Below are 18,675 nucleotides of genomic sequence, written 5' to 3'. Positions count from 1 at the left end.
CTATGGGCCCAGGTAGAGAGTGGGTTGGTTCTGAGGTCAGTGGGGAGCCCAGAAGGGTCTTTGGCCTTTAGCCAGTGAGGAACAGGACCATGTGATGGACACTGTGCCCTGTGGTGGATGGGTCTCTGCAGGTACAACGCTGTCACCGGGGAATGGCTGGATGATGAAGTTCTGATCAAGATGGCGTCTCAGGTGAGCAGGGCGTTGAGCCCCGTGGGGACAGGGCTGAGCAAAGACTTTCTGCAGCTGACTTTGGTCTGTGCACCCTTCTCTCCCACTCCCACTTTATTTAATTTTTGTAACTTCGAGGGATTCTTTGTTATTGTTTATTAATTGGTTGCAGCCAGCATTTTTTTTTTTTTTTTTGAGACAGGGTCTCGCTCTATTGCCCAGGAGTGCAGTGGCATGATCACAGCTCACTGCAGCCTCGACCTCCTGGGCTCAAGCCATCCTCCCACCTTATCCTCCTAAGTAGCTGGGACCACAAGTACACACCACCACGTCTGGCTAATTTTTTAATTTTTTATAGAGACTTGGGTTCCACTATGTTGCCCAGGCTGGTCTCAAACTCCTAGGCTCAAATGATCCTCCTGCCTCGGCCTCCCAGAGTGCTGGGATTATAGGCATGAGCCACCACACCCATCTCTACTAAAAATATAACCAGCCTTTTGAAGGAAAAAAAAAAAAAAAGACTAGAAAATAGAGTATTTCCTGCATATTGAGGTTAGGATTGCTTTGTGAAACTTTGTTTTAGTGTAATATACAATATACACAGAAAAGTGTACAGCTTGCTGAGTTGTCACAAAATGAGCATACTGCCTTACCAGCGGCCAGTATCAACAAACAGAAGGCAACCAGCCTGCCCAAGCCCCCTCAGTCACTCCTCCCATACCCACAGGGTAAGCACCCCTCTGAATTCTATCACCCTAGATTACTTTTCCCTATTTTTTTTGCTTCATATAAGTGGGGGGACATACAACAGGTATTCTTTTTTAGAGACAAGGTCTTGCTCTGCTGCCCAGGCTGGGGTGTAGGGGTACATGATCTTGCCTCACTGCAGCCCTGAACTCCTGGGCTCAAGCAATTCTCCCACCTCAGCCTCCCGAGTAGCTCGGACTACAGGCATGCCCCATCACACCCAGTCAATTTTTTCAAAATTTTTTTTTTTTTTTTGGTTATTGATAGAGTTTTGCTCTTGTTGCCCAGGCTGGAGTACAATGGTGCAATCTTGGCTCACCACAACCTCTGCCTCCTGGGTTCAAGCAATTCTCCTGCCTCAGCCTCCCAAGTAGCTAGGATTACAGGCATGCACCACCACGCTCGGCTAATTTTTCTATTTTTAGTAGAGACAGGGTTTCTCCATATTGGTCAGGCTGGTCTCGAACTCCCGACCTCAGGTGATCCACCCACCTCGGCCTCCTAAAGTGCTGGGATTACAGGCATGAGCCACTGTGCCCAGCCTTAAAATTTTTGTAGAGGGAGGTCTTGCTATGTTGCCCAGGCTGTTCTTGAACTCCTGGCCTCAAGCGATCCTCTTGCCTCAGCCTCCCAAAATTCTGGGATTACAGGCATAAGCCGCTGCTCCTGGCACTGCAAGTGTTCTTTTGGTCAACATTTTGCATTGGTTTTCATCGCTGCATGGTATTTCATTGAAGGAATACACCTGGTTGATTTTTCCAGTATATTGTTGCTGGACACATAGGTTATCTCCATTTTTTTTCTCTTACAGTCAGGGCTGTGTAAACGTCCTCTGAGATGCACTGTCCCTCTGCCATCATCCTGCCTCTATGGGTTCTTCCCTTCAGCTGGGGTGGAGGAATGGGGGGGTCCTTGTCATCCTGGCAGCCTCTGGGTTGGAAGGCCTCTATGGCTTTGGTGCTGAGACATAGGAGGGAGATCCCCGGGGATTTCAGGATTGAGATGAGGCCCAGGGCACCCATTTGATGGGTGGCATGTAAGGAGAGCACCTCCTGTCTTAGGGTCCCTTTTGGGTGGGGCATGGGGACTGATAACACTCTGTGTGTGGTGTCTTTCAGCCCTTCGGCCGAGGAGCAATGAGGGAGTGCTTCCGGACGTAAGTGACTCAACCTGCCTCTTGGGGCCCTGCCCAGAGTCCCCCCAGGCTCCTAAGAGCTGAGGCATTGGGACATTTTCAGCCAAGGAATGGAGCCAGGGGCCTCTGCCTTCTTGTAGCCCCGGTTCCTGTCCATTTGGTCTCCCTCGGGCCACACGTTGGGCCTGGCTGTGACGATGGGCTCAGGAAGAACAGGGAACACCTCACTCTGCCCTGGTGTTGGGAGGTCAAAGGAAATGGGATAGGAGACCTTTAACAGTGACCTTTAATCCCCCTGTCCCAGCTCTTTGAATGATGCAGAGGGGTGGGGACGTCCTTCCTGCCTCCTGCATTTTGTTCCTGCTGCCAGCCACCCACCCAGGTCAGACATGGTCTTGCTGTCCTGCGGACCAGGGCTGTGTCCCTGGTGAACCCCAGAGTACCCAGGTAGGCCCCCTGCTGCCTCTCCCCACAGGAAGAAGCTCTCCAACTTCTTGCATGCCCAGCAGTGGAAGGGAGCCTCCAACTATGTGGCGAAGCGCTACATCGAGCCCGTAGACCGGGATGTGTACTTTGAGGACGTGCGTCTACAGATGGAGGCCAAGCTCTGGGGGGAGGAGTATAATCGGCACAAGCCCCCCAAGCAGGTGCGTGGCCCCACTGCCTGCCCCCTTTCCATGCCAGGGCAGCTGGGCACATTGTCTGGGAAAGAGGGCCATGGTGAATCCCTCTTTCACCTTCTTTTTTTTTTTGAGATGAAGTCTTGCACCAAGGCTGGAGTGCAGTGGCATGATCTTGGCTCACTGCAACCTCCATCTCCCAGGTTCAGGCGATTCTCCTGCCTCAGCCACCCCAGTAGCTGGGATTACAGGTGCCTGCCACCATGTCTGGCTAATTTTTGTATTTTTAGTAGAGATGGGGTTTCATTATGTTGGCCAGGCTGGTCTCGAACTCCTGACCTCAAGTGATCTGCCTGCCTTGGCCTCCCAAAGTGCTGGGATTACAGGTGTGAGCCACCATACCCGGCCTCTTTCACCTTCTTAATAGTAGCTAATAACAACCACTGTTTACTGAGCATGATGAACCAAGTCATTTATTTTATTTTTATTTTTTTTGAGACAGGATCTTTCTTGGTTGCTCAGGCCAGAGTGCAGTGGCGTGATTACAGCTCACTGCAGCCTCAACCTCCTGGGCTTAAACAATCCTCCCAGCTCGGCCTCCTAAGTAGCTGGGACTACAAGGGTATGCCACCATGCCTAGCTAATTTTTGTATTTTCTGTAGAGAAAGGGTTTTGCCATGTTGCCCAGGCTGGTCTCAAACTCCTGGCCTCAAGCAATCCATCCACCTCGGCCTCCCAAAGGGCTGGGCTTACAGGCATGAGCCATTGCACTTGTTCCAAAGTCATTTATTCCTGAAAACAGAGCTCTGAGGTTGGAATGTTTCTACCCTCAATTACAGATGGGATCTATTAGTCAGGATTTTTGTTTGCAAATGACAGAAACCCACTCAAACTGCTTAATCCAAAAAGGGAATTCATTGCCTTATGTAACTGAAAAATAATGCTGGCCACAGGCACGGCTGGATTCAGGATTAAACTGAGGTTGTCAGAATCTTCCTCCATCTCTGGCCTGGGTGTTCTTCTGGGTTGGCATCATTCTCAGGCAGCCTCTGCACTAGCGGTAGCACTCTGGCCCCCAGCAGGCCCAAGTTCTTGTTGGAATGACAAAACCTATTTCCCCAGAAGTTCCAATAAAAGTCCCAGAGCTGGGTTTCATTGGCTCTGATTAAGTCAGATCCCTATTGCCGAGCCAATCACAGTGGCCAAGGGGCGGGAATATGCAGATTGGGCACACCCTAGCCATGTGCCTGCCCTTAGAGCTAGGAATGTAGGTGTTCCACCCAGACCACAGGGACTGAGACTGGAAAAGGTGAGATTCCCAAGAAAAAGCAGAAGAAAGAGCTGGGAATGTATATTAGTCCGTTTTCACACTGCTGATAAAGACATACCCAAGACTGGGTAATTTATAAAAGAAAAAGAGGTTTAATGGACAGATAGTTCCACATGGCTGGGGAGGCCTCACAATCATGGCGGAAGGCAAAAGGCACATCTTACCTGGTGGCAGACAAGAGAGATTGAGGACCAAGCAAAAGGGGTTTCCCCTTATAAAACCATCAGATCTCGTGAGACTTATTCACTATCATGAGAACAGTATGGGGGAAACCACCCCCATGATTCAATTATCTCCTACCAGGTCCCTCCCACAACACGTGGGAATTATGGGAGCTACAATTCAAGATGAGCTTTGAGTGGGGGCACAGCCAAACCATATCAGAGTGGATAGTATGTCTGCTGTTTGGGAAACCCTGGGCTCAAAGAGGCTAAATGACTTGCCCAACCAGGCAGAGCTGGAGCCAGGGCTCAAATGCAGGCTTTTCAACCCCCTGCTAGGTTGGCATCTTCATTTCAGCCCCTAGGGTGATGAGTGACTGAGGCCAAGCAGAATTCCCTGTTGCCTTTCGTCATTTGAGGAAGGATCCATGCCTCTGCCCTGCATGAGCCCACAGCTCAGATCTTCCACAGCTTGAGCATCTACTACATACAAGGCACAGTCTCCTGGGTGTGCAGAATTTATTGAGCACCTGCTGTTTGCAGAGCCCTTGATGAAGCATACTTGAGGCAGGCACAAGAAGCCACAGTCCCCACCCTGCGGGGCTGTGGCTTCCTCTGCAATTTGCAGCCTTCCAGCCTGGCCTCCTTTCTCTTCCTCCACAAGCTTGTTCCTGCCCCAAAACTTTGGCCCTGGCTGTGGGCTTGGCCGGCATCTTGTGTCACCGTAATGCTTGCATGGCTAGCTCCTTCTTATAGTTCAGGTCTCAGATCTTGTGTCACCTCCTCAGCCAGCCCATCTCAGACAACCCTAAGAAGCGGTCCCTCTGCCCCAGTCACCTCTGTCACATCATTCTAGTTTTTTTTTTTTTTTTTTTTCTGTTCTTTGGAGCAGTTAGTGTGTCATTCATTTAGTTAATATTTTAGGTGCTTCTCTCCCCTAAAGGCAGAGATTTTATTTTATCTTGTTCACTGCTGTCTCCTAGCGCCTAGGTGTCCAGTAAATAATACTGTGGTAGGCCTGGCACAGTGGCTCATGCCTGTAATCCCAGCACTTTGGGAGGCTGAAGTGGGCGGATCACCTGAGGTCAGGAGTTCGAGACCAGCCTGGCCAACATGGTGAAACCCCCGCCTCTACTAAAAATACAAAATTAGCTGGGCATGGTGGTGCACGCCTGTAATCCCAGCTACTTGGGAGGCTGAGGCAGGAGAATCACTTGAACACGAGAGGCGGAGGCTGCAGTGAGCTGAGATTGGGCTACTGTACTCCGGCCTGGGTGACAGAGCAAGACTCCATCCCCAAATAGTAGTAGTAGTAGTAGCAGTAGTAATAATGTGGTTGACTTAAGGGAGGGAGAGAGACGTGGTTGTTTGAGGAGGTGCTGGTTGTCCACTGTGGCTGTGCCACTGCCCCTCGCACAGGGAGCCCTCTGGCCCAGCAGGTGGCCCTGCTATAAGTTTCCTTGTAGGGATGGAACCAGCCTTTGGGGCAGAACCCTTTGAGAACCGCCGCTCCCTGCCTTCCCCTCAGGCCGGTTCCCAGAACCAACTGAGGCTGCGTTTGGGGCAAGTTCTCACCTCTCAGATCACGACACCTTCGGCCTCTGTAGCTGTTGTCTGCGTGTCTGGTGATCCACTCTCCATGGATGGTCGTTTCCTTGGGAAACCTGGACCTAATCCTCCCAGGAGGTGGCATTGAGGGAGACATGGGAACCAAGGATGAGTCCTTGTGTAACAGGGCAAGAGGTGCAAGCTAGAGTCCCTAATCTACCCTACTCCACTTTACAAACCATATGCACTATTTATATATTTTCTTCTGTGTACAAAATTAAACATAGACTTTGTAAAAACAAAAAAAAATCAGCAAGGAATGTCAAAGTTCCCTATAATTTCCCATTGCAGGGAGAAAACTGCTGTTTAGAGGTTGGTTTATATTTCTCTAGAATTGTAGCTCCTGATAAAAATGAGTTGCCAGGCACAGTGGCTCATGCTTGTAATCTCAGCACTTTGGGAGGCCCGGAGGGTGGAGGGGGGAGCGGATCACTTGAGGTCAGGAGTTAAAGACCAGCCTGGCCAACATGGTAAAACCCATCTCTACTAAAAATACAAAAATTAGCCAGGCATGGTGGCAGGTGCCTGTAGTCCCAGCTACTCGAGAGGCTGAGGCAGAGGAATTGCTTGAACCTGGGAGACAGAGGTTGCAGTGAGCCAAGCTTGTGCCACTGCAGTCCAGCCTGGGCAACAGAGTGAGACTCTGTCTCAATAAAATATAAAATAAAATAAAAGCAAACATTGCCTGGCTTCTTTTTGCATCAATAAATTTAATTCACAGACTGAGCCTGAGACCCTCTTTATGCAGGAAGGAAACTGAGGCACAGAGAGGTGAAATTCAGAAATGTTCCTAAATTCGCAGTTTTACTGTAAGGCATAGTCTAAGTTGCTTAGCAAACAGACCCACAAATATGTGTGGACACGAAATGGTTTCTTTTTCACTTGTGTGGAGGTCTTGCATTGGTGGGTGGCTTGGGGTAGGCTTGTGCCTCGTCTCCTTGAAGCCATCTAGAGAACTCATTCCATTGGTCTTTTTTGTCTGCCATCCCCTCGGGTTTGCCATGGACCACATAATCAATTCTGGCTCCCAAGCAGAGTCCACCTTACAGGGCAGGCTGGAGTTACATCATCACAATGCTCACTTCCCATTGGCTGGGCACAGTCATGTGGCCACACTTAGCTGCAAGGGAAGCTTAGCAATGTCATCCCTAGTGGGTGGCTGTGTACCCTTTTAAAACTCAAAGGAAAACAGAGCTGAGCACAATGGCTGCAGCTTGTGATCCTAATGCTCTGGGAGGATGCTGGAAGACAAGAAGATTGCTTGAAGCCAGTTCTTGAGGCCAGTTCAAGACCAGCCTAGGCAAAATAGTGAGACCTCATCTCTATAAAAAAGTTTAGATATGAGCCATGTGTAGTGACACACGCCTGTAGTCCTAGCTTCTCAGGAGCTGAGGTGGGAGGATCACTTGAGCCCAGAAGTTTGAGGCTGTAATGAGCCATGATTATGACACTGCACTCCAGCCTGGGCAACAGAGTGAGACCCTGTCTCTAAAATAAATTTTTTTTTTTTTTAAGACAGAGTCTCACTCTGTCACCCAGGCTGGAGTGCAGTGACATGATCTTGGCTCACTGCAACCTCTGCCTCCTGGGTTAAAGTGATTCTCTTGCCTCAACGCCCTGAGTAGCTGGGATTATAGGTACACACAAGCACTCCCAGCTAAGTTTTGTATTTTTATTTTATTTATTAATTTTTTTTTGAGACGGAGTTTTGCTCTTGTTGCTCAGGGCTGGAGTGCGGTGGTGCAGTCTTGGCTCACTGCAATCTCCGCCTCCCGGGTTCAAGTGATTCTCCTGCCTCAGCCTCCCGAGTAGCTGGGATTACAGGCATGTGCCACCATGCCTGGCTCATTTTGTATTTTTGGTAGAGACAGGGTTTCACCATGTTGGCCACGGTTGGTCTCGAACTCCTGGCCTTGGGTGATCCACCCACCTTGGCCTCCCAAAGCGCTGGGATTACAGGTGTGAGCCACCACGCCCAGCCTTAATTTTTGTATTTTTAGTAGAGGCAGGATTTCACCATGTTGGCCAGGCTGGTCTCAAACTCCTAACCTCAAGTGATTCGCCTGCCTCAGCCTCCCAAAGTGCTGGGATTACAGATGTAAGCCACCGTGCCCAGCCTAAAAATATATATTTTTTAATTAAAAAAGAAAGGAAAAGAGGAGATTAGATTCTGGGCATCATCAGGAGCTCCTGCAATAGAGAGCTTGTAAGTCATGGAGCCAGGATCTGAGCCCAGGCAGGCGAGTTCCTCTTAGCCCTCCCCTTGCCACTTCTCAGAGGAGGTGCGCCTGGGCCCTCCTGCCTGAGCCCACTCCCCATCCCACCAGGTGGACATCATGCAGATGTGCATCATCGAGCTGAAGGACAGACCGGGCAAGCCCCTCTTCCACCTGGAGCACTACATCGAGGGCAAGTACATCAAGTACAACTCCAACTCTGGCTTTGTCCGTGATGACAACATCCGCCTGACGCCGCAGGTGAGGCCCGGGCTCACCTCCACCCTCTACCCACCACAGCCCTTGGGGTGAGATCCTGGCCAGGCTCAGCCCCTAAAGAGGAAGATCCCTGTGGGCTTGGAGTCTCACCCTCAGAGAAGCCTCTTGGAGCATTCAGAAGGAGACCTGTTACCCCATGACAGCTTCTGTCACCTAAGGTGGCCACAGGACCTGCAGCCCAAGGTCCCTGCCCAACTGAAGAGGCCTTTTTCCTTTGTCTTTTCCTCTATATAACTCCTTGCAGAGAAAGCCCCTCAGCATGGGCAGAGGCATGGCCAGTGCCTGCACAGCCCTCAGCCTGTCTCTTGACATCTCGTTTTCCTTCCTGTCCCCTGTAGGCCTTCAGCCACTTCACGTTTGAGCGTTCCGGCCATCAGCTGATAGTGGTGGACATCCAGGGAGTTGGGGATCTCTACACCGACCCACAGATCCACACGGAGACGGGCACTGACTTTGGAGACGGCAACCTAGGTAGGTGGGGAAAGCCAGCCTGTTTCCACAGAAACCAGGCTCCCTGCTAAAAACTCTGAGCTCTTTGTACAGCCATGGAAACAGGCTGAGACATTGTACGTGCTTTTTTAAGATCATGGAGATGGGAGCCTGGATGTCTGATGCCTCCCAGCTTAGCATGTTTTATACCTGCCCTGGCCACGTGTGTGAGGCCCACCACTGCCTGTCCCCCATCACAGAGCAAAGCAACACTCCAGACACCCCTGCTCTGTCCACAGGTGTCCGCGGGATGGCGCTCTTCTTCTACTCTCATGCCTGCAACCGGATTTGCGAGAGCATGGGCCTTGCTCCCTTTGACCTCTCGCCCCGGGAGAGGGATGCGGTGAATCAGAACACCAAGCTGCTGGTGGGTGCCCAGTGTGACCCTGCTTGGCCTGGCAGGCCCTTCTGCTACCCACAAAGCAAGCCGTGCTCCCCTGTGTGGTGACAGCCAGGTCAAGCAGTGCTTAACTGACGAATACCAGGGCTGGAAGCATCTGTCGCATCCATGCCCCAGCCCGTCCCCTCCAGCTCAGTGCACAAAGCCCTCCTGAGTGTGCTTACAGTCGAGCAGCTGGTATCTGCTTAGGTTGGGCCCATTTTTTTTACCAGAGTGAGGGGAACAGGCACGTGGAGATAGTGAGAAGGCGTGTGGTGTGTGTGTGTTTGTGTGATGTATTGATAAATGACTGAACTAGTCTTAGACCTGGCTCTCCAGGCACCTCACCAAAATAACTCCCATCCCTCCCATTGCTACTTGGACCAGAGACAAGAGAATGTTGCAAAGACCAGCTTGGGATGCTGGACATAGAGTGGAATGCTTTCTCCAGCTCTGGGCTGTGGAATGTGGTCAGTGCTTTAGGGGATGCTGGCAGGTCCTCTGAGCCTCTGTTCCAGATGCCCTTTCTTGGAGCCTTAGGTTTAATCCCCGACTGATTTTTTATTTTTTTAAGACAATGTATCAGCTCCTAAACATGCCTGTTTTTTAAGACAATGTATCAGCTCCTAAACATGTGGATGAAGGGGTTTCAGGGTTAGAGGGAACAACAGGAAGAGCCCTTTATTTCCCAGAGGGTGTGTGCGTGACATGAGTATCCCTATTAATGTCCCTAGCAATCAGCCAAGACCATCTTGAGAGGAACAGAGGAAAAATGTGGGAGCCCCCGAGTAAGGACCCTCTCTGGGAGCCGGCCACCCCTGCTCCGTCCCCTTTCAGAGAACTCTGGAGACGAGAACATGAGCGACGTGACCTTCGACTCTCTCCCTTCTTCCCCATCTTCGGCCACACCACACAGCCAGAAGCTAGACCACCTCCGTGAGTGACGGTTCAGTCCCTAGTCACTGTGATTGGAGGGGACAGGTGGAGCAGAGCTAAACCAGCTTTCATTTAAGTTAGAAAAATCAGACATGCTAATCAAAAAGGTTCATGGCCCCAGTGGTTTTATAGGTGAGTTTCATTGAGTGAACTTTCAAAACAGATCATCCAGATGCTATAAAAACAACCCCTATTGTAGGAAACAAAGTAACTTTTATCAGTGTGTTTTATGAAACCAGCAAAACCCATATAATAAATTTGACAAACCAGAAAAGAAAATTATATCCCAACCTTATTTAAAATTTTTATTTGTGTATAGAGAGAGAACAAAAAAAAATCTAAATAGATATTAACAAATAAAAATAGTACTATGTTAAAAGGTTCACCTGTCACAGTTAAATAGGGATTTCATAGGAATCTGAGGGTTGTTCAATGTTAGAAAAGCTATGAACATGATATTAATGGGTCAAAGGAGAAAAACAGAATCATTATTTCTGACACTGAAAGAGTGGAGTTTGCTGATGATTCAGACGAGAGTCTGTAGGAAAGGATAGAGGCGAGACTGACCCCAGCGTGTTGGCCTGAAGAGCTGGAGGTCATGTATTCAGGGAAAGTGTGAGCAGGAGCAGGCTCAGAGCAGGAGAGCAAGATTTTATTATTTAGTTTTTTAATTTTTCTCGTTTTGATACCTTTGGAAGAGAGAAAGATTTTAGTGTCAAACATTAAAGAAGCCCTTTAGATGTCTCCACTGGAAGGTCTTCGGAATAGTCTGGAACAGGAATCAACAGACTTTTTTAAAAGGCCAGAGAGTAAATATTTTAAGCTTTGCAGGTCATTCAGTTTCTGCATTTGGAGCATGAAAGCTACCACAGAAAATATTAAATGAGTGGATGTGGCTGTGTTCCAATAAAACTCTATGGATGGTGAAATTTAATTTTTGTCATCCATTTAAAAATGTAAACACTGTTCTTACAAACTATAAAAACAGGCAGATAGATTTGGCTGTAGAGGGCAGGAGACAGAGATAGGGAACCACCAGGAGATGGTTGGTGTTTTTTGTTTGTTTGTTTGTTTGTTTTGTTTTGAGACGGAGGCTCGCTCTGTCACCCAGGCTGGAAGGCGGTGGCGTGATCTTGGCTCACTGCAACCTCCACCTCCCGGGTTCAAGCGATTCTCCTGCCTCAGCCTCCCAAGTAGCTGGGATTACAGGTGCGTGCCACCATACCCAGCTAATTTTTGTATTTTTAGTAGAGATGGGGTTTCACTATGTTGGCCAGATAGGTCCCGAACTCCTGACCTCAGGTGATCCACCTGCCTCGGCCTCCCAAAGTTCTGGGATTACAAGCGTAAGACACTGTGCCCAGCTGAAGATGGTTTTGAAGCTGTCTGAGGCCCACTTCTTGAGCCCCACATGTACAAACGTCTTTTCTTCCTTCACAACTGCATCTTATTGAGGACCAAGCGGTGGCCAGGCACATATGCTAATAAACACATTACAAGGATAATTGCATTGTGACAACCCTGAGGACACACATAGGTGACACCACTTGGCCAGAATCATGTAGTTGGCAAACAGCAGACTTAGAATAAGTTCTCAAGGAAGAACTTTAGCCTCCAGGTGCTGATAACATTCTTCTCTCCTTTTTTGTGCCTTTCTTTAAAGCTTAAAAAAAAAAAAAGGCTTGGTGGCAGGTATGGACTGCCCTAGGCCATGGGTTGGTCTTATGCATGTTCCAGTAGTGGAACCAGGACATGATGTCTGTTTCTCCCTGCCCAGATTGGCCAGTGTTCAGTGACCTCGATAACATGGCATCCAGAGACCATGATCATCTAGACAACCACCGGGTGAGTGTGAGGGGAGGGAGGCTGCAGGCTTCAGACCCCAGCAAGGGTAGGAGGAGTGGATTCACTCCCAGAGTGAATCTTCAGCTTCGGAGGTGGGCAGCCTAGCCGAGGCCCTGCCAGGAGGGTACAGGATGGGGGAATTAGGGAGGATGCAGATGAATGTCAGCCTCCAGCCCAAGGCTGAGCTTTCCTCTGAGAAAAGGTGGGTCCCTTGCAGTTCCCAGAGATGGTTAGGGAAGAGGGACTCCCAGTCAGCAACAATGCAATCTTGTAGTAAATGCCAGTCTCAGCCCCAGGTTTGGTTTGACCCCACATGTGTTGGTTGTCCTATAGAGCCCCCATACTGGGTCTTAGATGTGTAACACATAGCACAGTAAGCCATGTGTTCTAGCTCTTCACACCTAGCTCTCCAGTTAGATAAACAGAACATTTCCTGCAGCTTTGGGTTGACTTGGTGGTAAGAAACTGAAGGCATTTTATCTGCATTCTCACAAATGTATATTATGGCAAATTATAATACTCTCTATGCTTGTGTGTGTGTTTGAAATATTTCTCAGTAAAATTGGCCAGGCACGGTAGCTCATGCCTATAATCCCAGCACGTTGGGAGACCAAGGTGGGCAGATCACTTGAGCCCAAGAATTTGAAACTAGCCTGGGCAATATGACAAGACCCCCATCTCTACCAAAAAATACAAAAATTAGGCAGGCATGGTGGCACATACCTGTAGTCCCAGCTACTCAGGAGGCTGAGATAGGAGGATCTCTTGAGCCTGGGAGGCAGAGGCTGCAGTAAGCCATCATCACACCACTGCACTCCAGCCTGGGTGACAGAGCGAGATCTTGTCTCAAAAAAAAAAAAAGAATTACCTTTTAGTAGAGGCTGGGTGCAGTGGCTCACGCCTGTAATCCCAGCACTTTGGCAGGCTGAGGGGGGCGGATCACTTGAGGTCAGGAATTTGAAGACCAGCCTGACCAACATGGCAAAACCCCATGTCTACTAAAAATACAAAAATTAGCCGAGTATGGTGGCAGTTCCCTGTAATCCCAGCTACTCAGGAGGCTGAGGCACAAGAATTTCTTGAACCCAAGAGGTGGAGGTTGCAGTGAGCTGAGATCATGCCACTGCACTCCAGCCTGGGTAACAGAGCGAGACTCCATCTCAAAAAAGAAATAAAAATGCCCAGGTGACCTGTGTGGTTTTGGTTGAGGGCTTATTTGTATTAAATATTGTTCCCAATGCTATATTTTTGTCCGTGGGTCATAGCCCTTAACCAGCCTTTGTTTTTCTGCCTGTGAAGTGGGTGAGTCACTCTAAGTAAAGCACTTCCTGTGATCCACACTCTCAGGATGTAACAATGCATTTCACCCACACAGCCCTTTGATGTAGGGGCTATAATGAATCCCATAACTAAGGACACTGATGCTCAGAGAAGTTAAGCAACTGCCCAAAGTCTCTGCTGGCAAGAAATAAAGCCAGGATTCCAGCCCAGGTCGTCTGGCTGTAGAGCCCAAGGTCCTTACCGTTACCTTATACTACTCCCTTATCAGCCAGGCTGGTCTCGAACTTCTGGCCTCAAGTGATCTGCCTGCCTCGGCCTCCCAAAGTGCTGGGATTATAGGCATGAGCCACCACGCCTGGCAAGGGACAGCAGAAGCAGGGTGTTAGGTAATGGGACAGAGGGGAGAAAGCCAACGGTTGGGGTGTCAAGATGTCATAACCAGTGCCAGGCGCTCAGGGGACCACTAGGACCCTAAAGCCATCTTCTCTCCACAGGACTCTGAGAATAGTGGGGACAGCGGATACCCCAGTGAGAAGCGGGGTGAGCTGGATGACCCTGAGCCCCGAGAACATGTAAGGAACCCCCAGGAAATGAGACTGGTGTCACCCGTTGCCTTATTTATCCTCCAGGAAAATGAAAACTCCCCTTCCTAGAGGGGGAATATGAGTGGGTCCTGAGAAGATAACAAATAAATTAATAAAGAGTATTTTAGGCTGGGCATGGTGGCTCACGCCTGTAATCCCAGCACTTTGGGAGGCCAAGGCGGGTGGATCACCTGACGTCAGGAGTTCAAGACCAACCTGGCCAACATGGTGAAACCCCGTCTCTACTAACAATACAAAAATTAGCCTGGCATGGTGGTGCATGCCTGTAATCCCAGCTACTAGGGAAGCTGAGGCAGGAGAATAACTTTAACCCAGAAGACAGAGGTTGCAGTGAGCCAAGATCGTGCCACTGCACTCCAGCCTGGGTGACAGAGCGAGACTCTGCCTCAAAAAAAAAAATAAATAACATAAAATAAATGATTATTTCAGATAAAGATAAATGCAAAGGAGAAGATAAAACAGGATCATGCGGACCAGTAATGGGGCGAGTGTGGAGGCTTAGATATAAGGCTGATAATGGCTGACAAATCTTATGGTGAAGTGGGAGCCCTGGGCTGCTGAGCATAGAGGATCCTGGGTAATAGCTGGACCCACTCATAGGCAGGATCCTGTGAGGCCCCGCGGAGGAGGGCCTTGGAGGTCAGTTCCTCGGGCAGCCTCCCAGCAGCATCCTGGTGAGGGCGGCCTCAGACAGTATCTGCCATTTAGAGGTCTTACCCTGTGCTGAAATGGAGCCTGCACATCAAGGCCAGTCTTTCCAGGACACCTCTGATCTCAGCTTTATGATTGTGAATAAAGAACATGCTGGCTGGGCGTGGTGGCTCCTGCCTGTAATCCCAGCACTTTGGGAGGCCGAGGCAGATCACTTGAGGCCAGAAGTTCGAGACCAGCCTGGCCAACATGGTGAAACTCCATCTCAACTCAAAATACAAAAATTAGCCGTGTGCAGTGGTGCACTCCTCTAGTCCCAGCTACTCAGGAGGCCAAGGCATGAGAATCACTTGAGCCTGGGAGGTGGAGGTTGCAGTGAGCCGAGGTCATGCCACTGCACTCCAGCCTGGACCACAGAGTGAGACTTTGTCTCAAAAAAAAAAAAAAAAAAAAAGTAAAACAGCTGGGCCTGGTGGCTCACACCTGCAATTCCAGCACTTTAGGAGGGCAATGTGAGAGGATTGCTTGAACCTGGGGAGTTTGAGGCAGCAGTGAGCTTTGATTGCACCACTTTACTCCAGCCTGGGCAACAAAGCAAGACCCATGTCTAAATTAAAATATAAACTAAACATTCAGTAGGAGCTCTGGCTGAGAGCCCGTTACCGCAGTGGCTTTGTGTTGGGATCCTGCGCCATCAAGTCAGTTCCACCTGCTCACACAGGGAGGGGGACAGCGAGGCTATGGCTGCACCAGTGTTGTCATCCCTGCCTGTGACCCAGCATCCCTTCTGCTTGGCAGAGAAGGGTTCCATTGTCACCTGGGAACATAGGGCTAATTTTCTGAGATAAGGGTCACCTGGGAGGGCCAGGCTGGTTCCAGGAAGGAGGGCTGGACCAGCTCTCAGGAGAGGTTCCTGGGAAGAAGCCTTGCGCTTTGGATCACTGTAATTTCTTCCTCCGTTCAGGGTCACTCATACGGTAATCGGAAGTACGAGTCCGACGAAGACAGCCTGGGCAGCTCCGGACGGGTAATGAGCCCCGAGGCACCCTTGTCTCCGCCTCTCCCCTGTCTCCTCCAGGCTCTGTTGCAGTTTCTCCTGTCTCATATCTCTGCTGCCTGCCCATCTGTCTTGCACATGTGCTGAAGGAAGATTTTGCAAAGCAGCAAATCTCCTGGGCAAATGCCCTTTGAACCTCTGCAGGGCAGGATGCTGGGGGATTTGTAGGGAGGATTAGAGAAGAGCAGCTCAGCCCCATCCTGGAGGGGAAATCACAACAGGGACAGTTCCTGTCTTAAGTGCCTGCCATGAAGGCGCTTTGCAGTAATCAATTTCCTTCTTGCAACCACCCAGAGAGATAGGCTAATATCACCCTCATCCCCATTTTATGTATGAGAAAACTGGGCTTTTAAGCAGCTTTCCCCAGGTTACCCTCGCTTGTATGTCTAACAAGCATCAGCAAGTCTGGGAAAGACCAGCTCTGTGCCCCACCCACCCCTCTAAGTGATTCCCTCACACGCTTTGTACCGCCCACCTTTGGAGCCTTTGCTAAGGCAAGTCTCTCTCCTACCTGCAAAGTCCTTTCTCTCCCTCTGTCATCTCTCTTCAAATCCTACCTGCTCTCCAAGCCTGGATCCCAGGGGCCTCTCGTCCAGGAGCTTTCCCTGGCCTCCGCCATAGGCATGACTCTGGCATCTCCCAGAACACTGATTATTTACCCTGCGGTATTTTGTAGCCAGATTAGGATCTTCTCAGTTAGGTATGGAACAGGGTTGTTGCTCAAGCGAGGCACTACTGGCATTCTGGGCTGAATCGTTCCTTGTTGAGGGGGCTGCCCTGTGCATTGCAAGATGTTTAGCATGCACACGTGCACACGCACAGCTGCCTGGCTGTATCCTACAAGAGCCTTTGGACAGGGCATCTTTGGCCAGGAGAAATGATGTGTTTTTTAAACCCATTTCCTAAAGCAACCTGCTGATGTTGCTCATGTCGTTGTGATGACTTGCAGAGGAAAGCAAGGGGATTTTCTGGAAGGTCTGAAGTGGGAGTCTTCTGGTGCCTTATATGGGGAGCTGGCGAAGGGAGGTGGTTTAGAGTCAGACCCCCACCCCCAACCAAATCCAGATTGGTAAATGACAGGGAAACGCTTCCTTGAGCTGCAGAAATCTGTTCCACTGGCTCTTGAACGCATGAGCTGATGGAATTTGGATGATTAAAATTGGAGCCATATTAGCCGGGCATGGTGGCGCGCACTTGTCGTCCCAGCTACTCGGGAAGCTGAGGCAGAAGAATCGCTTGAACCTGGGAGGTGGAGGTTGCAGCGAGCCAAGATTGTGCCATTGCACTCCAACCTGGGCGATAGAGTGAGACTCTGTCTCAAAAAAAAAAAAAAAAAAAAAAAAATTGGAGCCATGTTTTGCCAGTAAACTTTGACGTCGTGAGGGTTCACTCCCCATCTCCCTCCAGCCAGGCTCCTTTGTAGTAGGGGCTGCTGACAGCTGTGATGCTGCGTCCACCCCCAGCCCCTCGCTTCTCTGGCCGGTTCTTTCCCTTCAGGTATGTGTAGAGAAGTGGAATCTCCTCAACTCCTCCCGCCTCCACCTGCCGAGGGCTTCGGCCGTGGCCCTGGAAGTGCAAAGGCTTAATGCTCTGGACCTCGAAAAGAAAATCGGGAAGTCCATTTTGGGGAAGGTATCGGCGATGCCCATTTTGGAGCCCTGTCTGCACTAACCTGGAGCCCCCCGGCTCCAGCCTCTCCTCTGCTAATCACTTCCTCCCGCAGGCTGGCTGGGCGGTCTTGGGTGTGGCTTCAGCCCGCCAGACAGCCAGGCCGACACCGTAGTCTGTGTGGCAGGTCCATCTGGCCATGGTGCGCTACCACGAGGGTGGGCGCTTCTGCGAGAAGGGCGAGGAGTGGGACCGGGAGTCGGCTGTCTTCCACCTGGAGCACGCAGCCAACCTGGGCGAGCTGGAGGCCATCGTGGGCCTGGGACTCATGTACTCGCAGTTGCCCCATCACATCCTAGCTGATGTCTCTCTCAAGGTGAGCAGGTGGCGGGGACCCAGCTGCAGGTGGGGGGTGGGACTTGGTCACCCTGTCGTTCACCTGCCTCCCATCCTGGAAGCCATGCATTCACCTGCGTTCTATCCTGAGGTTTATGCATGCCACAGAAATGTCCCGGGCACTAGTTTGGGGGCAGGCCCCTCCAAGTTAGTTGAAACTGGCAGAATCGACCTCTGTCTTTGGAGAGGGAGGGCAAGGTGAGTCACGTTTCCAGGCAATAACGACGTGGTGTGTTGGGGGAAGCAGAAGACACCAGTGGAAACACGTGAGGAAGGGCTGTAACTGGGGCCTGGAGGGGTTGGTGCAGGCTTCCTGCTCATCAGTTCTGTGTGTATCCCTAGTGGCTGGGGCCTGGCACTGAGTAGATGCTTGGTACAGATTCGTGGAATGAACTGTTAAAGGGATACCTACCTCAGGCCAGAGCGGTGGCTTACACCTGTAATCTCAGCACTTTGGGAGGCTGAGGTGGGTGGATCACATGAGGCCAGGAGATCGAGACCAGCCTGGCCGACATGGCGAAACCCCGCCTCTACCAAAAAAATACAAAAGTTAGCCAGACGTGCTGGCACACACCTGTAATCCCACCTACTCGGGAGGCTGAGGTGGGAGAATCTCTTGAACCTGGGAGACAGAGGTTGTAGTGAGCTGAGATCGCACTACTGCACTCCAGCCTGAGCGACAGAGTGAGATCCTGTCTCCAAAAAAAAAAAAAAAAGTGGGAGGGATATCTGCTTTAGACGTGAAGACCCAAAGGGGGTGAGCCAGGCCAAGTGGGGGAGGTGAGCAGCTTGGGTAGAAGGAACAGCATGTGCTTAGGCCCAGAGGTGAGAGACAAGGTGCACCCGTGTAGCTAGAGGTGCAGGAGCTGAGGCAGAACTGGAGCTGAAGCAGCAGGGTGTGGATGTGCAGGGAAATTGTGTAGGGGCCTGCTCCTCCTTCTGTCCCTGGTCCGTGAGCAGAGGGAGGAAAGGATTAAATGAATGGGATCTGGCAAGGCCCAGGCAAAGTGATCTTTTCCCAGGAGAAGTTGAGAAGCCCTTGGTGGGCACATCCTCCCATCTGTTCCCATCCTCCCCAACACGTGGGCCAAGGTTGTGCATGGACAGGTGGCCTAGGCTCAGCGCAGGTGCAGGACATCAGCTCTCCTTGACGGGTTGGTT

General features: G+C 50.5%; 1 protein-coding gene across 3 annotated transcripts in view; it reads left to right on the top strand.

Moving 5' to 3' along the window:
* The window catches only part of EEF2K (eukaryotic elongation factor 2 kinase), an 83,590-nt gene that overhangs the window by 44,092 nt on the left and 20,823 nt on the right, over nucleotides 1-18,675 (top strand). For all 3 annotated transcript variants that reach the window (XM_002826216.4, XM_054533634.2, XM_063717208.1), the window contains 12 exons: nucleotides 132-192; nucleotides 2,037-2,074; nucleotides 2,529-2,700; nucleotides 8,100-8,249; nucleotides 8,606-8,738; nucleotides 8,996-9,123; nucleotides 9,870-10,071; nucleotides 11,849-11,916; nucleotides 13,692-13,769; nucleotides 15,418-15,480; nucleotides 17,008-17,142; nucleotides 17,306-17,494. In XM_002826216.4, coding sequence (XP_002826262.1) covers nucleotides 132-192; nucleotides 2,037-2,074; nucleotides 2,529-2,700; nucleotides 8,100-8,249; nucleotides 8,606-8,738; nucleotides 8,996-9,123; nucleotides 9,870-10,071; nucleotides 11,849-11,916; nucleotides 13,692-13,769; nucleotides 15,418-15,480; nucleotides 17,008-17,142; nucleotides 17,306-17,494 — 1,417 coding nt within the window. The remainder of the gene's footprint in view (nucleotides 1-131; nucleotides 193-2,036; nucleotides 2,075-2,528; nucleotides 2,701-8,099; nucleotides 8,250-8,605; nucleotides 8,739-8,995; nucleotides 9,124-9,869; nucleotides 10,072-11,848; nucleotides 11,917-13,691; nucleotides 13,770-15,417; nucleotides 15,481-17,007; nucleotides 17,143-17,305; nucleotides 17,495-18,675) is intronic.

Source organism: Pongo abelii, chromosome 18 (assembly GCF_028885655.2).
Source record: "Pongo abelii isolate AG06213 chromosome 18, NHGRI_mPonAbe1-v2.0_pri, whole genome shotgun sequence".
NCBI classification, from domain to species: domain Eukaryota; kingdom Metazoa; phylum Chordata; class Mammalia; order Primates; family Hominidae; genus Pongo; species Pongo abelii.
The sequence above is the reverse complement of the archived record's forward strand: the minus strand, read 5'-3'. Positions and strand labels throughout refer to the sequence as shown.